The following is an 18,441-nucleotide window of genomic DNA, read 5'->3' on the forward strand; positions in this document are numbered from 1 at the left end:
GATAATCCGCATATAAGACATAAACATTAAGGAAAGTAAACTATGAACATGAAAGAACAGAAAGAGTAAAAAATTCTCTTGCTCTGAGATTATTAAGCAATCACTGAAGACTGCGGTATAACTTTTAAAGTACTTTACTTTCCTATTTTCTAGCTGCAGTTAAACTTTTCCCCTTGATTCTTCTTTACTTTTTAGAGCTACCATTATCAAATCCTCAGTCCACCTAACTCTCGAGTCTTCAGGATGAGTCTCATGTAGCACAGGCTTCTGGCCATGACCTCCTGTGTTTCACCTCTGCTACCCCGACGGCCTGGGGTGACGACAGCCTTATTTGTCCTTCAGGCCCAAGTTAGTTTAGGACTAAACGCCCCCACCTGAGACCCTCATGAGACTGAGGACTGGAAGCATACCTCTGCGCTCTCCCTGCTTCTGAGCGACCATCACTCAGACTGACCTGCGACTCAGTCCTCCCATGATTTCAGGTCACCAACCGTGGACTGGGCTGAAGACTTGCAGTGGAGGAACGCTGTCCCTCATCAAGCCCCCCACGTGGAGTCTCTCTTGGGGTCCCAGCCCCACACTCTGCTGAAGGTAGGGGGAGGCAAGGCGGCTATGGCTGAGGGCCACCAGCTTCTTCCATGAACAGATGAGTCAAGCAGAAGCAACGTGCTCGCTCAGCAGGTCCTCTCCTCAGGTCACTGCCTGACCCTGAGCAGACGGGCACACCACCCCCCAGGCAGGGGCGGGAGGGCCAGGCGTTCTGACTCCTCCTCGCCTCTCAGGAAAAAGCAGGCAGACACCAGACGTGCACCTCAGTTGTATTTTTGTAATTTCCCCAGTTTATTTGAGAACAATTTTTTCTGACATATATTCATATGAATTTTAGATCAGTTATTTCAAAGTGTGCACAAATTATGTATATTTGCCTATAACCAGGCACTGATAAAAGAATACTTAATATATCAATATTTAAGCATTCCAACATAAAAGGACTTTTTCCAACTTAATAGTTTTTCCCACACAAGGTGATCTATAATTGACATTCAGGCAATTATACACATGTAGAAGCAGACACAGCCCCCAAACTGACTGTAAGATAAACCAGCACACACATGTCCCTCTCCTGGATATAATAATGTTTCCAGAGGCAAAGGGGTCCAAATGGGAACAAATAAGTTGACTTCCTTATGAAATAAACCACACAAACTAAGAAGGAGTGAAGGTGCTAAAGATTAATCCCACACATCTCCCTCCTTCCTGTCCTGAAAATGTACGTGTGTGCACTGAGCGTGTGACACTTCACCGACTGCTGGACGCCGGGCCCTGGCATCGAGAGGTAGTGCAGGCAGGGACCCGTCCACAGAGGGAGAGGTAGTGCAGGCTCCTGGAGGGACGTCTGACTTCACTTCACTATGTTCTCCTGTGCTGTTCCACTGTTTTGACTGTTCCACTGTTTTGGTAACTGGGGCAAAGGGGGAGGTTTAGCTAGTCTAAGGAACTCTTACCCCATAAGCTATCTGAATTCAAGATTTTTTATTTACTCTTTCGCCAAACACAAAGACTGATTTCCATCTACAGTTATTTTTTCAGGTAATAAACAGTGAGTCAACTGAAGAAAGGGCTGCGGCCTTGGCTCGGGAACGGTGACGCTGTTGACATACAGCTTGCGGGGGGCGAGCCTGGGCCACGCGCGACGGGCCGGGTCAGCGGACCTTCTCCAGGAAGGCTCTGCAGCACCGCACACACTGCTGGTAGACGGTCTCAAAGTCAGCATCGTTGCCCTGGAAGGACAGGGAGAAGGGAGAGGAACAAAACCACTAAGGAAGTCGCCTTCAGGGAGCCTGCCTCTGACCCCCGACGGCAGGCGCACACACAGGCGGACCTGTACGGCCCGTCTGTGAGCATCAGGACGGAAGTGAGGCCACACTTACATAATAGGGATCTTCAATGATAAGCTGTTTTTGTGGATCATAGCTCCCAAGTAGTTGGATTTTCGCTCTGCAGTTTTTAACTTGATTACTTTTTCTATTCAAATCTCTGTAAAATTGAAACATGAACTTAGTTTTCTGATCTATGGCTTCACGTTAAACTGGGACATCTGCTCGGGTTTTATGAAGTATCCGTATCAAAATCCAGCAAAAGTGACCTGATTTAAAAAAGAAACCAAACACTCGGCAGTTCCGCACAGCCTCCGTGTGGCTGCCCCCGCGAGCTCTGTCTCCCAGGCAAGGGCGCTTCGACAGCAGCAGGTTTACACAGAATGTGCACCCTCAGGTCGGACAATCATTAGCATTCTCCTCTGAAGCACATGTTCAGAAAGACCCAAGGGTCAGCAACTGAGCAAGGTGGGAGAATGGAACTCAAAAAGCCACTAAGACCAGGTCCCAGAGGGCGGCAGGCTCCCTGGGGAGGTGTCCTGAGCGGACCCTACGGCCACTCCCACCTCAGCCTTCTCACTGAGCTTCGTGGGGCCTGGTTAACAAATCTCCGTGGCGGACACCAGGAAACCTGCAGGCCTCAGAGCACAGACCTCCCCTGAGAAGCCATGAGGCTGAAACACGAAGGGCGGGTAGGAATGGGGTGGCAAGGGCTGCACCACCAAATGCCAACTGGACCTGGAAATGTCTCTAATAAATATGCCACATGGAGCTCTCTAGCAAGATGCTGCTGATAATACTGATAAGCTATTCAGTGAGAAAAATGAGGCCAAACAAGTGAGAAACAAAAACAGAAAATTTATGTATTTTAATGAACTTAATGAAAACCTAGGTAAGCTTGGTGTACCTGTACCTGTCCACCCCTCAACAGCGACTCAAGGCAAGAGTTTCTCTTAATTTAACGCAGGCACCTTCACGGGTGGGCAGGGAAGCAGTCAGTGTGGTCCTGTGCTCACGTGGAGGGCTGGTCTCTGTCCCTCGGTGCGGGCAGACACTGGGGGCCTGCAGGCAGACTGTGGCCTGCTGTGACAAGCAGCTTGGCGCCTGTCTTACGGCGGGCACGCAGTCATACAGTCCTCTCAACTGTCAGATACACTGTATTCACTTATCTTTGCACCGTCAGCACATTATATCATACTGTTTGTTAGGTTTAATTTTCACACACGTGGCCGACCCTAGAGTTCACAAGAGAGGCCCAGGCACCGTGCCAGGCACACACCGCTGAAGAAATGCCACCGAGTTCCTTGTCGCCCAGATTTAGGTCCCCGAGGGTCAAACCCCGTGAGGTGAGAGCGGTGGTGGTGTGACACGCCGCGCAGAGCTGAGGCCTGAAGGCCACCACGTCCACCACTGAGCCGGGAACCGGGGCAAGCAATGAACCCCTCTGTGCCTCCAGTTCCTCTTTGATAAGACGGGGCAAGCGTGCAGACTTTTGGGTTAAGTGCGCTGGTGTGCAGAGCCACTTTCGTCTAATACCTTAATCTGACAGCTTTTGCTTTTAAATTGATTAAGGCAATCAACAATTTAAACAGAGTAAAAAGTCTTTTTTGGTCAGTCTTTCTTTCCAGGTGGGGGTGGGGCAGCAACAGAGGGGAGTAAGATGAGAAACACAATCAAACCCCGTGCTGTCCGTGAATCATTACAGCAATAACAAACTCTCTCTTCTGCAAAACAGAGCATCACTTTACATATCAGACTGCTCCTTATCAAAAGGTGTGCCTCAGTGTAAACACACCTAGGAGACTCAACTCTAAATGACTCTGGATTTCTCACTCTTCTAAATAAAGAATTCTGCATATTATGACCATCACTATACATTAAAAGTTTAAGGTAATAAAAAAATCATTTGGACAACAAACTGCTTCGCCTATTACTGAAATGAGTTGAAGAGAAATACCCTTTAAAAATGTGATTACCTCAGATTGCTCTCATCCATACACAGTATATAATCAAAAGTGACAAAGTCTTCTTTGGTAACCTAAAAGCAAATGAGAAATCAAAACATAGTGTTTACATTCAGACCAATCAAGCCTAGAGGACTGAAAACAAAACTTTAAAAAAAGAAAGCTATACTTAAATCTGCTACTAATTAAGTTGTTAGTTAATGAATTAATTAATTTAGGGTACTTTAAAGTTAAAACAGAGTTAACCTATTAAAAATTTCCTAAAATTGTATTACAAAGAAGTTTTATAAAGTTTCCTGGAGTAATCATGAGATAGTATAATATGTGCATGCAAAGCTTATATTTTATGTTAGACTTCTTAGAGACAAAGTGTCAAACAGCTAGCTTATTACACATTCCATATCTGAGTCCTGTTCTTCACTCTCCAAGCATTCATTCCGAGCCCCAGTGACGTGCGCCCACTGCAGGACACACAGCTGTCCTTGTGGGCTTCCCCCATGCAGGGCGGGCAGCTCACAGGAGTGACTGCGTCTCATGGAAAAATAAAGCAGAGAAGAGGGAAGAGAGGAAGATAACATGTGAGTAGGGGTCAGGGAAGATGAACTAAGAAAGGAACGCATGAGTGACACTCTCTGGGTCTTCTTTCTTCTGACTGAATATCTGTAATTTGGACATGACATAGAAGAGAGTGCCACTCAATATTCTTACTAATTCTAACCTAAACTTGGCATTTTGGGGGGCTCCCCTCATAGCTCAGTTGGTAAAGAATCCGCCTGCAATGCAGGAGACCCCAGTTCGATTCCTGGGCCAGGAAGATCCGCTGGAGCAAGGCTAGGCTCCCCACTCCAGTGTTCCTGGACTTCCCTTACGGCTCAGCTGGTAAAGAGTCTGCCTGCAATGTGGGAGACCTGGGTTTGATCTCTGGGTTGGGAAGATCCCCTGGAGAAGGGAAAGGTTACCCACTCCAGCATCCAGAACTAAGAAAGAAATGCATGAGTAACACTCTCTGGGTCTTCTTTCTTCTGACTGAATATCTACAATTTGGACATGACACAGAAGAGAGTGCCACTCAACATTTTTACTAAATCTAACATAAGCTTTGCATTTTTTGACATTTATAAACACAAGCCTGCTAAAATATAAATGAAAAATTATCTTATGATTTTTAACTGTTATAATGACAATAAGAAAGGAGCAACTAGATTCGATTTTAATAACCTGTAAGGGAAAAGAATCTGAGAATGAATACATGTAAGAGAATCACTGCGCTGCACCCCTGAAACTAACACAGCATATTGTGAGTTAACTATATGTCAGCTAAACACATGGCAGGGAAGGGAGGGAGGGAGGGAGGGAGGAAAACATGCCCCAAATCAAAGGTGGAAATAATTTCTAGGAGTGCAATTTCAATAATCATCTTCATCAATAAAAAAAGTCCTCTGAAATACAGTGGTATAGTGATACCACAAGGAAGATTCTGATAATTTGGTTAAGCAGAGAAGTGATACTGGGCTATAATCAGTGTTGCAAAATAATAATAAATATACTCATTATTCTGTTAAAAATAATCAATTTTGGCTCTCAGTATGCATCTGCATTAGTTTTCAGTATACCAAATTAATAAAATACCGGAATCAAATTTTGTTCACATTCCCAAGATACTACATTATTTCAAAATGTATCAGAACAAATATTACAAGCTATTTCCCCAAGTTAGTTGTCTGAAAATATCCTAGGATTAAACACTGTTTTTAATTTTGGGAAGACTGTGATTGCAGATCCTAAGATTTAGTAACTGACAGCAACATGTAGCTACATGATGTTAAGATGTTAAAATAATTGTCAAAGAATTCACAATTAACATAAAGAATGCATGGTAAAGGATTTCCGCTTGCACCTATAAATGAAATAGCTATGACAAAACAACCCTATTGTCAGAAAAAAACTAGAAAACGCCCATCAAAACGGAACACTTCTGCACAATCATTAACACCCTCCCACGACAGCCAGGCTGAGAAAGGCCAAAATCCCAAGTGCGTGCGCAGAGCCAGGTGTGCAAACCTGGGGACTTTCTGCTGCTGTGGACAAGCCTGGCTGCCTGAGAAGCTGACCTGCCAGAAGTAGCTGGCAGCCTGCTCCCGCCCTCAGAGCACTGCTGACCCTGCACCTTGGCTTGAGATCGGAAGAGAGATCTTAAACTTCTTGGTTGCAGAATGTTTTAACTCTTAAAATATTTACCAAAGTTATTAAAAAGTAAAATTGTTATAAACTATTTGCTTAAAATAATAAAAATTCATTACTTGTTATTATAACATTTTTGTTAATGAAAAACAGCTATACTTTCCACACTGAAACACAGGGAGAAGAGCTGCACTGTTCCCATTTCTGCAAATCTCTTTAATGTCTGCTTATTCAGGACAGGGGGTTATCCTGTGTGCTCCAGCATCTCATCGGCTGAAATAAGCAAACCCAGCCTCACACAAGTACACAGCTTAAAAGAAGTCTTTTAACACCTGTTGTGTAACTGCGGATTCTCTTTGCTATAACACCAAAACTCATTAAGTGGTGGTTTCTCACCGGTTACTGCAATACGGAATATGAAAACACACCAGTAAGCTTTTCCTCCTCTGTCCATGTTCACTGGTTAGTGTGACCCTTTGAATGGATCCCTCATTCACACATTTTGACTTCATGACCGAGGGTCCCTGGACCCCACTGTGGGGACCATGCTTTAGACTCACAGGAAGGGCTGCCAGCAACATCTGAGGACACTGTGATCATCACTGTGGGGGGGAAAGTGGGTGCTCAGCGCCGAGAGGGTAGAGCCATGCGGCCTCCTGGGCCACAAGAAGCCTGGGAAAGTGGGTGCTCAGCATCAAGAGGGTACAACCATGCGGCCTCCTGGGCCACAAGAAGCCTGGGCGTAAGCACCAAAGGACAGCCAGCAACCTCAGCAGCTGGAGAAGCTGGAGGTAAGGATGGCAAGAGGAGGAGGGAGACCCCAGAGAGGGGAGCCTGGCCCTCACAGGGTCTCTCTCAGAGCACCTGGTGTGCTCCTAACAGACTCAGCGCAAGAAGCCGAGAGGACAAGTGGCAGGTGGCAGACCCAGGGAGGAACAGAACTCTGCTTCCAAACGGAAGGAGGTCCCCCGCTCAGGTGGGGCTCCTGAGTTCCCCCGAGAGGAGCCGGCCAGGAAGGCCAGAGCCCCGTGAAGCAGGATAAGCTCGCAGTCAGCTGAGAACCAGACACGCCCCCAGCAAAACCAAGCCCTGGGGGTCAAGGACCTGCCCCCAGAGCGTCCGCACGGCCCCCACATCACGCTCGGCACTGAATCCAAACCAGCGCAGAAGCAACACACAAAGGGGAAGGAGAGCAGGCTCGCAGGGGACCCCGGGGTCAGTCTCCAGCCCTTATTTTATTGGGTTGGCCAAAAAACTCATTTGGTTTTTTCCAGAATATGTTATGGAAAATTCCAAACAAAATTCTTCCAAACATTGTTGTCGGTGTTCAGTTGCTCAGTTGTGTCCGATTCTTTGCGACTCCGTGGGCTGCAGCGCACCACGCTTCCATCCTTCACTATCTCCCAGAGTTTGCTCAAGCTCAGGTCCGCTGAGTCAGTGATGCCGTCCAACCATCTTGTCCTCTGTCACCCCCTCCTCTTACCCTAATCTTTCCCAGATTGAGGCTCTGTTCCAATGGACTGGCTCTTGGCATCAGGTGGCCAAACTATTGGAGTTTCAGCTTCAACATCAGACCTTCCAATGAATATTCAGGGTTGATCTCCTTTAGGATTGACTGGTTTGATCTCCTTGCTGTCCAAGCGACTCTCAAGAGTCTTCTCCAGCACCACAGTTTGAAACCATCAATTCTTTGGTGCTCAGCTTCCTTATGGTCCCACATACATACATGACTACTGGAAAAACCACAGCTTTGACTATATGGACCTTTGTCGGCAAAGTGATGTCTCTGCTTTTTAATACGCTCTTTAGGTTTGTCAAAGCTTTTTGGCCAACCAAATAAACAGCTATGATCAGAACTGTTCAAAAAAACATAAGGCAAGATGCAGAATTTCACCCGAGAGCTGGAATTAATTTTTAACTGAAATAAAATAAAATTTATTAAGTAAAATAACAGACATCAAATATTCAACAAAGACTTACAACAGTTTGAAGACACAGAAAGATTAGCACATCACAAAACAGGTTAGTAGAAAATCTCAGACTAAAAAGCAGAGTGAAAGAATGGGGAAAGTAGAAAAGTCGTAAGAAATTTATGTTCGAAACACATTTAGGTTGAATTTCAGACACATGAGGGGAAGAAAAATACACACAGATAACAGCCCAGAATTTTCCAGCACTGATAAAAACCATCAAGACACAAACTCAGGACGTGAAGCTGACCACATAAAATTGCCAGAAACTACACACCAAAGAAATATCAATAACCTCAGATATGTAGATGACACCACCCTTATGGCAGAAAGTGAAGAAGAACTAAAGAGCCTCTTGATGAAAGTGAAAGAGGAGAGTGAAAAGTTGGCTTAAAGCTCAACGTTCAGAAAACTAAGATCATGGCATCTGGTCCCATCACTTCATGGGAAATAGATGGGGAAACAGTGGAAACAGTGTCAGACTTTATTTTTTTGGGCTCCAAAATCACTGCTGGTGGTGATTGCGCCATGAAATTAAAAGACGCTTACTCCTTGGAAGGAAGGTTTGACCAACCTAGATAGCATATTTAAAAGCAGAGACATTACTTTGCCAACAAAGGTCCGTCTAGTCAAGGCTATGGTTTTTCCAGTGGTCATGTATGGATGTGAGAGTTGGACGGTGAAGAAAGCTGAGCGCCGAAGAATCGATGCTTTTGAAGTGTGGTGTTGGAGAAGACTCTTGAGAGTCCCTTGGACTGCAAGGAGATCCAACCAGTCCATCCTAAAGGAGATCAGTCCTGGGTGTCCATTGGAAGGACTGATGCTGAAGCTGAAACTCCAATACTTTGGCCACCTCACGCGAAGAGCTGACTCACTGGGAATGACCCTGATGCTGGGAAGGACTGGGGGCAGGAGGAGAAGGGGACGACAGAGGATGAGATGGCTGGATGGCATCACCGACTCGACGGGCATGGGTTTGGGTAAACTCCAGGTGTTGGTGATGGACAGGGAGGCCTGGCGTGCTGCCATTCATGGGGTCGCAAAGAGTCGGACACGACTGAGCGACTGAACTGAACACACCAAAGAAAAGCTAAAGACAGCAGAAGAAATGACAGCAACTGCAAGAAACAACACAACTAGGATGGAGCAGATGAACCCTTCCCAAACTGTCAAAGCAGAAAGGCTGTTGCTGTTTGGCCAAAGTTTTGTAAGCGAGGAGAGCATTAGGCTACCTGTGTTACGAGGCTGCTCCACCGTGTGGAACTGATAAATAAACTGTCACTAACTGTGAAATGACACTGACTCCACAAATGAAGATGACTGAAGCTTTGCTATGAACAATACGGAGACTCTCACAAAGGAAAACACGGACAGAAAGACACGCACTAGAGGATGCCAGTAAAGCTAAGAGGTCAGAGGGCATGCTGAGCGGGGCTCTCCGCAGCAGAGCGGTGGAGCTGGTCCTGACGCGAGACGCACCGAGCAGCCGCCGTCCGCGCACATGTCCCAGTTCACTGAAAAGGAAAGAATGGACGACAAAGCAAACGACCCCAGCGAACTAACCGGATGTGAGTTCACATACTCCAGAGAACTGATTTACACGTGGTACAGAGGAAAAAGCACCCTCAATGCATTTTGTCTATTAGACTCAGGTTTAGCAGAAGCAGTATAGCTCTCATACAAGCTGCGACACTAAACAGGAAACCTGTAAACATTAGAAAATGCTAAAAAATAACAAAGATCTGATGTGATACTGACACATCCTACTAGGACTTTGAAATTTTTAAAAAAATCATTGTTGCGAATTTTCTTAAAAGCAAGAAGGAAAAGGAAACACAGATCATGCGGAGATACTGCTTCTGAGACGGGCGACCCTGGCGCGGGCGGCGACCCTCGCTTGGTCTCTACGGCGCGTATTTGAGGTATTTCCTTTGTGCCTGCTGTGATCATAAACTTAGTGCCCGAGAAACAAGCTCGTCTTACGAACAGAAAACAGGAAAGCATGATTGCTCATGGCTCTCAAGAACTGCTCAAAATAAATCTGCGTTATTTAAAAAACAGAAAGCAGAAATTGGCAAGGCATCCAAAACCCTGAAGGGATTAGAATGGACAAATGATGTAAGAAATGTGTAATCTCTCTCCAGTGAAATTCCACTTAAGAAAGGGTTTCTGAAATAGTTAAATAGTAAATTGTTAACACAGTCAACTGACATAGCCGGAAAATTATTCACATATCTCAGAATAAATTAATCTAAGACAAAAATAATCTGTGTATTACTAATCCCTGAGATAAATGTGTTAAAAGTATTTCTATAGCAATTTTGTTTTGTGAATTTTTTGGCTCACATTCCACCAAATAAACCTGTAATTAAATCAAAGTTATACTACTTGGCAGCTGGGCACCTTTAATAAGTCATTTATTCTCCCTCCGGCTGGAACTGTGTCTTGATCTGCACAATGTGTTTATGAACTACTCCCTCCCGTAATTGATGAAAATTAAGACAATAACAATTTAAAACATGACGTGTGGCGAAGCAATCTGCAAAATTTTAAGTAGAGACAAGATTTAGTGTAACAATGACTAAGGAATCTTTATCTGGTTTTACAAAAAGTTCTGATTTAAGCACTAGTACTCAATTATAGTTCCCACACTGCCATCCATACTTATAAACATGCAATATATTTGACAAGCGATTTTCAAAGTATTTGGCTTCTCATTTGGAAGGCCTCAAAAGCTCTTCTCCAGACGTGGGATGTCATGCTCTGACATCAAGCCACAGCCCTTCTTGGGCTGTGAGTGGTTCAGCTGGAATCCCAGTCCACAGAGCTGTACATTTTCTTAGGATGATACACAACAAAGTTCAAAGGTTTTAGACAGGTTTTTTTAAAACATGCAATTGAATCTCCACAAAATAATCGCACCGATAAAAGTAGCAGTTCCTGTAGAACCACACAGCAGTCAGGAACGAAGCCTATTTCTGCAGAAGCTGGTCCCTGTGGCTACAGAATTTCCCCGTGCCAGCACCCACTGCAGCTTCTAGACAAGGAGGGACAGGGGCTGCCCTTGGGCCACGATGTCTTGCCAGGCATGTTACCATGGAAACTTCACCCCCCACCCCACAGTCCCATGTGAGTCTGGAACCCCACAGGCACCCACCAGACCAAGTGGCTACGGAAATGTGTTACAATTTGAAATTCAGCTCCCATCACCCTGGTCGTATCTCAAAGAGCAGGAGCCACATGCAGCCAGTGGGTTCCGCCCTGGAAAGCAGGTAAGGTGCACCAGCCTCAGCGCAGAATGTCCTGCGGGGCCACGCTCCAGAACCCAAACGCAGCAGGAAAACTGCCGTGCGCAGAATACGCCTCCATAAAAATATCAGCATTACCCTGTATTTCTAAGGCACTTGACAGTTGGAAATGTTTTTGTATTAATAGCAGAACTGTATTCTATTGGGTTGGCCAAAAAGTTCATTCAAGTTGTTCCGTAAGATGTTATGAAAAACTCAAACAAACTTTTGGGCCAAGCCAATAGTAACAACCTTGTAATGGAAGCAGACTAAGTCGCCATGGACCAGAATATAAAAGGGCACCAGAAATAAAAAGGACACGACAGCTCAGGTCACCCAGCACTCAGTCAGGGCTCTCTCGACCTCCTACTCTAATAAGCCAATTCCAAGACCATGCAAACCTTTCAGAACTGTGGCACCAGAACGGGTGCACTGTGGCTGGTTAAGCCAACCCTACATAAACACATTCATTACACGTAAGTCTCGTTAAGCTTCTCACAACTCTCAGGTTACGGGATCAATGTATGAGAAATTAAACAAGGTTTCTTCTACCTGTCTTGCTTTATGGGCTGTGTTAATGCCATGATTTCTTAGGCAGCTCACAGCTCTTGGATCTGGTGACCGGCCCACGTTCCAGTTAGAAACAGCACCACTGTCAATGACCCACTGCAACATAAAACACACAAATGCACTTTCAAGGTCAAGTACGGTACCTGTCGTGCAACGTGACTCATGGGGATACCATGCTTCTTCATGCAAGCCTGCCCCCGATAATCAGGAGGGTTTCCTAGTTCATACGTGGATGTCGCTGCACTGTCTATCCTCCACTGCAGGAGAAAAAAAGAATTCTTTTCACAATCTTCTGCCCTAAAGCCATTCAAGTTGGCCTCTTTAAGACAGTGAACAGTACTTACATTATCTGAAATGTTTTGATCAGTTACAAGTTTCCTGAAAACCGCTTCTGCGATGGGTGATCGACAGATGTTACCTGAAAAAGAGATGGGGGAGCAGAGAGTGAGCGTCTGGTTTGAGGGAAGTGCAGGTGCTGAGCCCAGCACAGCACAAGCACACGAGACTTCACACAGCTGGGGCAGCGAGGCAGCAAGGCCAACACTCTTCTCTGCGGTGACTGTGCTACCAGCATGTGGCAGGAGCCAGCAGGACAGCTGACCCAACCCCACTCGATGACTTCAAACCAACTGTCCAAGTACACAAAGTACAAATGACAAGGACGTTAGAAATCACAACAGTTAGGACCCAAATCATCGTTTTTCAGTTTGCTATCACTGACCCAGAAGCTAATCATGAATCAGTGAACTGGGTTGCAACCAGTCTATTTTAAAATGATCTAGAATACAGTTTTAAAATATGTACTTTCAAGTATACTGCACACAATAAAACAATATATTGTTTCATAAAATACAGAAGCAAATACATTTAGGCCTAACAGTGATTCTACACAGACTTCTACTAAAGGACCTGTGCAGAGTCCTTGCTTAAGTGCCGTGGACCCAGGAGCCGGCCACCTTGGGTAGGGATGGTCCTTCAAGCCGTCCAGTCTGCCCAGAACTTTTATCAGCTGCAAGTTCATGGATTCCCAGGACCACCCTCAGTTCAAACTAGCTGGCCACAAATTTGGGGGTCCGCACCTGATGTGAAGAGCTGACTCACTGGAAAAGATCCTGATGCTAGGAAAGACTGAGGGTAGGAGGTAAAGGAGGTGACAGAGAATGAGATGGCTGGATGGCATCATCAACTCAATGGATATGAATTTGAGCAAACTCCAGTAGATAGTGAAGGACAGGGAAGCCTGGCGTGCTGCAGTCCATGGGGTCACAAAGAGCTGGACAAGACTGAGCGACTGAACAACAACAGGTTTAATATTTCTCTAACAGGATTGTAGAATTCAATCTTACTACAAAAAGGCACAAAACAGAACCAGCCGAACTCAGAGGGCATATGGAAGATTCTGGAAGAGTTCCAAACAGGAAACTCTGGTCTTCAGGGACACGTCGTCTTCCCATCATCCATGCGTGACAATACGCAGGGTACTGCCAATCCAGGATGCCACCCAGAGCTCCAGTGCCAAGGACTTATTGGGAATATCTGTAATTAATTTATAGCTTAATTAACTATAATTAAACTCAATTAAAACAAGAAAATAAATGCTGATAGATACAAGAGAACAGGAAAAGAAGAAAAAAACATTTCTTATAAGAAAAAAAGAACAATTAGGCTTGGTTTGTAAAGGATGAGAAGTATTTATCAATAAATACTGATTAATTGTAGGAAAAAGGTAACCAGACACCACCGTGTTCTCTCATTTCCCACGGTGCCGGCTGGGACACAAACAGTCCACATCCTCTAGTCCGTCTACCTCACAAAAACACCAACTACTTCATAATCTTGCCCAAATAAGGAGTTCCATTCTTTTCTGCTATCACCCTTACCAATGGTAAACACATGACACTTTTCTGCACTTCAGTCTGAAAAAGGTCCATATAAATGCTTTGAAGGAATAGAACTTTCACCTTTCGGAAATGCACTGCTGTAACTGTCCTGCATACAGGCTGCCAAGTGAAATGGCAAACAGTGACCTCAAATCCCCTCAGAACTCCACGGCTCAACCCCTCCACCAGCAAAGCTCTGGTCCAACACACAAGCTCTCTTTCAACGGTGGGTCTCCCTCTCGTGGCTTTCACCCTTCTTCGGTCCAATCTCAACACGACAGCTGAACGGCCACAACACCTGAACTTCCCACCTCTGCTCAAAATCCTCCAAAGGCTTAACTCACTCGGTGATCCAAGTCCTTACACAGCCTCACCATATCCGTTCCCCACAGGACCTAATGTGGGTCTGAAAACTAGGAATCAGCACCCACCACCTTTGTATACACTTCTCAATGCTAAAAATAATTTTTACATTTTTAAGCAACTGAAAAAACTCAAAAGTACAGTGTACTGTGACATGAGAATATTATACAGAATTCAAATTCCGGTGTGCATGAACAATCACACTGCACATGATTGTTCATGTACTGGCTAGGGCTGCTTCTGCACCACACTTTTGGTATGACTGTCAAAGCACAATATATTTGTTCTCTGGCTCTTTAAAGGGTTTGCTGACTCCCGCCCCAGAACACTCACTGTATGTGCACCAAGAATGGGACAAGTTTCGGATCTACTGGGCACTGAGAAAACAGTCAACATTATCTGAGTCCTTGGGAACTGAGGCGAGTCTGTCCAGAAGCAACTAGGGCAGCAGGCCCAGTGCTGCAGCTTCCCTGCTGGGTCGTGAACATGGCCAGAACCCGCATTCCAAAATCTTTCACCTGCTTTCCTCCAGGTCCAGGATGCTTTTCGAAAATACCCTATGCTTGCTTCCCTACCTCTTTCAAGTCTTTCTTCAAATGGCACGTTCTCAGTAAGCTGCTGCTGCTGCTAAGTCGCTTCAGTCGTGTCCGACTCTGTGCAACCCCATAGATGGCAGCCCACCAGGCTCCCCCGTCCCTGGGATTCTCCAGGCACGAACACTGGAGTGGGTTGCGATTTCCTTCTCCAATGCATGAAAGTGAAAAGTGAAAGGGAAGTCGCTCAGTCGTGTCCGACGCCTAGTGACCCCCACGGACTGCAGCCTACCAGGCTCCTCCGTCCATGGGATTTTCCAGGCAAGAGTACTGGAGTGGGGTGTCATTGCCTTCTCAGTAAGGCCTCCCCCCTAAACCCTTCTTACAACTGCACTCCACTCCCATCCCCGCTTCCTGTCTTAGTGGTAACACCAACCGACTGAGTAGCCCAATACTTGATTGTTGATGACACAATGTGAGCTCTGGAGAGGCAGGGACTGTTGTCTGTTTTCCTCACCACTATATCCCTAGCACTCAGAACAGTGCCTGGTACCATGGCAGTTGCTGGAAAAAGAAAGCGTACTGAAGGTAAACACACACACAAGCAGGTATCTCCCAACCAGAGCAAGCAGAGCGCACCACGTCAGCCTCGTCAACACTGCTACGTAAAATAAGCAAGGCAATGGAACCCTCTTAGATACCCAACATACACCAGACTGCCCTTTAATAAAGCTGTTGAGTCCATCAGTCAGCCTTCAGTGCAGAGCTTAAAATCAAACGACGACCACTGTCAACGTGAAACAAGGAAGCCTTTTACTTTTTCCTTCATAGATATTCAACTCTACAAATACCTGGTGAACATCATATTTTGTCTTAAAGCTGTAAATAGAAAGAAAAATAAGCCACAGTCATTGTCTTCAAGAGAGTTAAATCTAGCTATAATTGCAGCAGGCTTTCAAGTAATTATAATAAAATTTGTGTGAGGAAAGATGTCTATAAAGGGTCATGGGAACAATTACCTGTACCAAGATGATCTGGAAAAAGTAAAGAAGGGAATGCTTGGGTCTGACCTTTTAGAAAGATTCTCCTGGAAAAATGCAAAGTGAGCTCCCAGGAAGTACACAGTGCACGCTGAGCAGCTGAAAAGCAGGGGAGCAGGCAGCCAGAGGGTGCGTGGCTAACACAGGAAACCAGGGAAAGTGGGAAAGGCCAAGCAGCTCTCTGTGCTCTTCTGTAAAAGAGTATCTAAGGAGGAGGGGAAAAACTATTATTCTGCAGGAAATGCAGACTCATCCAGAGCTTTTTATGGACTATTGGCCATTTAGGCCTTTCTCTCTGGGAGTTAAGGAGATGGATGGAAGTGCTGAGATGTGGTATCAAAGGAATAGTCCTGAAAGCTAAGGGGACACAGAACTCTATTTTAAGAAAAGAAGGCTGACTGCTGAAATCTTAAGAAAGAAATAATTCCGAGCTGGAAAGTACCTTAAGAATTAAAAGGGAAAAAAAAAAATCTCCATTTCATGTAGAGAAATATTGGCACATGGGGCTGTTACACAGCGACCTAGAGAATCAAATCTCCTGGGTTTGAATTTTACAAGAAATCCTAAGCCTTCGCACTCCATCTGTCTTTAAGTGCGCTCCATCTGGGAGCCTGAGGCAAGGAAACAGACCAGCAAACCAGTGCTATCACGGGTCTCGGGTATCAGCAGACCCTTAAAGGTCACATCAGTCCCGTGGCCTCGGGTCTACCTGTAGGGGAAGTAATTATAGGCAAGTACAACGCCAAGAGCCCCGGCTTGGAGTGCAGATGCTGCAGGTGAGCGGGGACTCGGGCTTGAGAAGACTGAACAAAAGCTAGAGACCCAGACCTGCACAGAGGGGTCGGCAGGCGACAGAGGTTCTGACTCAGACACCGGACTTAGAACCGGGCTTGTCAAGAGGACCCCGCGTGCAGAGCCGTTCGGCGGCCGCGGGGCGCAGACGAGGGGCGCCGCGCACCGACCACCCTCGGGTCTTCCCTCTCTGGCCGCTTCCCCATCACTTTCCCTGGTCCAGCGGCGCAGCGCAGCTCAGAGAGCATGACGCCCTCCCCAGCCCTCCGGGAAGCTCAGAGCGGGGCTAGATCGGCGCCGTCTCACCCAGACATACGAACAGCACCGACTTGGTCACCTGCTCAGCCATCTTCCCGCGCGCGCACAGGCGCCCAGTGATAACGTCGGAACGCTTCCGGCGCGGCGCATGCGCACCGCGAGCGGCCCGCCCGTGCGCCTGCGTAGTCCGGCGCCGATCTCAGGGGCGAGCGGGCGGTCTTGCGCTTGCGCAGTCTGGCCCCAGCGCCGCCAGCTGGAGGCGGAGCCGCGAGCCACCTGGAGGGCGTGGGGGAGGGGAGGGGAGCGGAGGGGAGGGCGGGGCGGCGCCGAGGGCCACCTGAGGGAGGAGGGCGCCGGGGAGGAGCGGGGTGCGCGCCGCCGAGTGACCGCCGGGGCCGAGAGGGCGTAGCCCCGGGCCACAGGGTTCTCGGGGCCGCAGGGCGAAGCCAGCGCGGCGGGGCTTGCTCGGTCCCGTCGGGTCCTCGGAGAGCGGAGGGCCAGTCCTGGGCTCAGGTGAGCGCCCGTCAGCGAGCCACCGGCGGCACGTGACGGTCGCCCTCGGAGGGCGGGTCCACGCGCGCCTCCTGAGACCTGAGGGCCCCGCCCCGCCCGGTGGGACCGCCGCGCTCGGCCGCGCCGCGCGGGACGGCCGTGGGCTGCGCGCTCGTCGACGACGGGCTGCTTCCAGGCCCGAGGGCGGGCGCGCCCCCTAACTGTGAGTCAGTCCAGAGCGGAGCTCCCGGGGCAGCAGCGTGCGGACCCGCCCTCACCTGCCCAGTGTGCGCCGCCCACAGCGGCCCTCACCTGCCCAGGTGTGCGCCGCCCACAGCGGCCCCCGCCCGGAGGCGGAGCCGCAGCAGCGCCCGTCCTCTCCCCGGGCGCGGTCCACAGCGCCGGGGCGCCGGAGCGGGCGAGGCTCGGGGTCGCGAGTGAGTAGGGGCGTCGGCGCGGGCCTCTCCTGGCTTCGGGGCCGCCCCTGGGCCTCGAGAGTTTCGCTGGGGAGGGTCAGTCTTCGGGGGAAGAGGCAGAAGCTGTGTCTCTGCGATTGTTTGCTGTTGCGCGTCTTTTAATGCTGTCATCCCACCAGCTGTCAGAAGTTAAAAGGACTCTCCACAGCCGTGGTTGCGATGCGGACTCAGCCCCCGTCGATTCTTTTCACAGACAAGCTCTTGTTCTCAGTTTTTACGGGTATCATTCATTTTATACGATGTGTAAATATCTAAAGCTTGAAAAGCCAGGTATTAGTTGCTGTCCTTCCCGTTTCCTGTGTGTAACTGCAGGTCATTCTGGACCTCTGTTAGAGCCGTCCGGGTTGAGCCTGCCTCTGACTCGGCAGGAGTCCGGGTGCTGCCCTTGCTGCGCGACCTCCTGAGGCGTAACTGCCAGGCCCCCCAGGCTCACCAGGCCCAGCCTGTGATCAGCCGCGCTTTGCTGGTATCGCTTAGGGCAGAGTGACTGCAGCCTGGCTCTGAGAGCCCTGGACCCCGTATCTCTTTGCTATGGTAGTTTTTCCTTGTTTAAAGAAGCGGGAAACTGCTCTGAGTTGGTAGATGACCAGACGGTAATGAGATGTACGCTACTAACTGGAAGTGTGTCATTTTCACTTCCTCTCAATTTGAGTGTCGCCACTGCTGCTGCTGAGGCTGAGTTGGAGAGAATGACACAGACGGGGGACCCCTGCCCACAGACAATAGGAAGCTGATGGCCCCAGAATGTTCTACCAAAG

General features: G+C 47.8%; 2 protein-coding genes across 42 annotated transcripts in view; one reads left to right on the forward strand and one right to left on the reverse strand.

The window, feature by feature from the left end:
- Window positions 1–821: 821 nt before the first annotated feature.
- ACP1 (acid phosphatase 1) lies at window positions 822–16,822 on the reverse strand. Of its 37 annotated transcripts, none has more exons than XM_081576650.1 (8): window positions 16,795–16,822; window positions 15,477–15,504; window positions 13,196–13,385; window positions 12,194–12,267; window positions 11,993–12,106; window positions 3,854–3,915; window positions 1,932–2,037; window positions 822–1,781 (listed from the first exon to the last, which is right to left on the reverse strand). In XM_081576650.1, exons 3-8 carry the CDS (start codon window positions 13,236–13,238, stop codon window positions 1,704–1,706), a joined length of 477 nt encoding a protein of 158 aa, XP_081432776.1. In that variant the 5' UTR covers window positions 13,239–13,385; window positions 15,477–15,504; window positions 16,795–16,822; the 3' UTR covers window positions 822–1,703. The 37 variants fall into 37 exon arrangements, 36 of the variants coding, with proteins under 36 accessions (XP_081432776.1, XP_081432653.1, XP_081432815.1 ...); XM_081576527.1 differs by having other exon boundaries at window positions 12,759–13,385; XM_081576689.1 differs by lacking the exons at window positions 11,993–12,106; window positions 15,477–15,504 and adding exons at window positions 11,832–11,945; window positions 15,336–15,412 and having other exon boundaries at window positions 16,764–16,822.
- Window positions 16,823–17,432: 610 nt separating this feature from the next.
- The window catches only part of SH3YL1 (SH3 and SYLF domain containing 1), a 61,151-nt gene continuing 60,142 nt past the window's right edge, over window positions 17,433–18,441 (forward strand). For 3 of the 5 annotated variants that reach the window (XR_014078766.1, XM_081576475.1, XM_081576454.1), the window contains exon 1: window positions 17,433–17,644. Coding sequence is in view for 4 of the 5 variants with exons in the window: in XM_081576475.1 (XP_081432601.1) it covers window position 17,644 (1 nt within the window). In the remaining variant the exon portion in view is untranslated. Of the gene's footprint in view, window positions 17,904–18,441 lie in introns of all 5 variants that reach the window. The other 2 variants (XM_081576436.1, XM_081576446.1) reach the window with 2 other exon arrangements.

Source organism: Giraffa tippelskirchi, chromosome 1 (assembly GCF_054371585.1).
Source record: "Giraffa tippelskirchi isolate mGirTip1 chromosome 1, T2T-mGirTip1v1.2.pri, whole genome shotgun sequence".
In the NCBI taxonomy this organism is placed as follows: Eukaryota; Metazoa; Chordata; class Mammalia; order Artiodactyla; family Giraffidae; genus Giraffa; species Giraffa tippelskirchi.

Excerpts from the sequence above, each read along its gene's own strand:
- ACP1 (XM_081576527.1), bottom strand. The coding sequence starts at position 12,870 with ATGAACTTGCAGCTGATAAAAGTTCTGGGCAGACTGGACGGCTTGAAG. Across the intron at positions 2,038-3,853 it reads ATGGATGAGAGCAATCTGAG|AGATTTGAATAGAAAAAGTA; the intron begins GTAATCACATTT and ends TCAATTTTACAG. Across the intron at positions 1,782-1,931 it reads TCATTGAAGATCCCTATTAT|GGCAACGATGCTGACTTTGA; the intron begins GTAAGTGTGGCC and ends CTGTCCTTCCAG.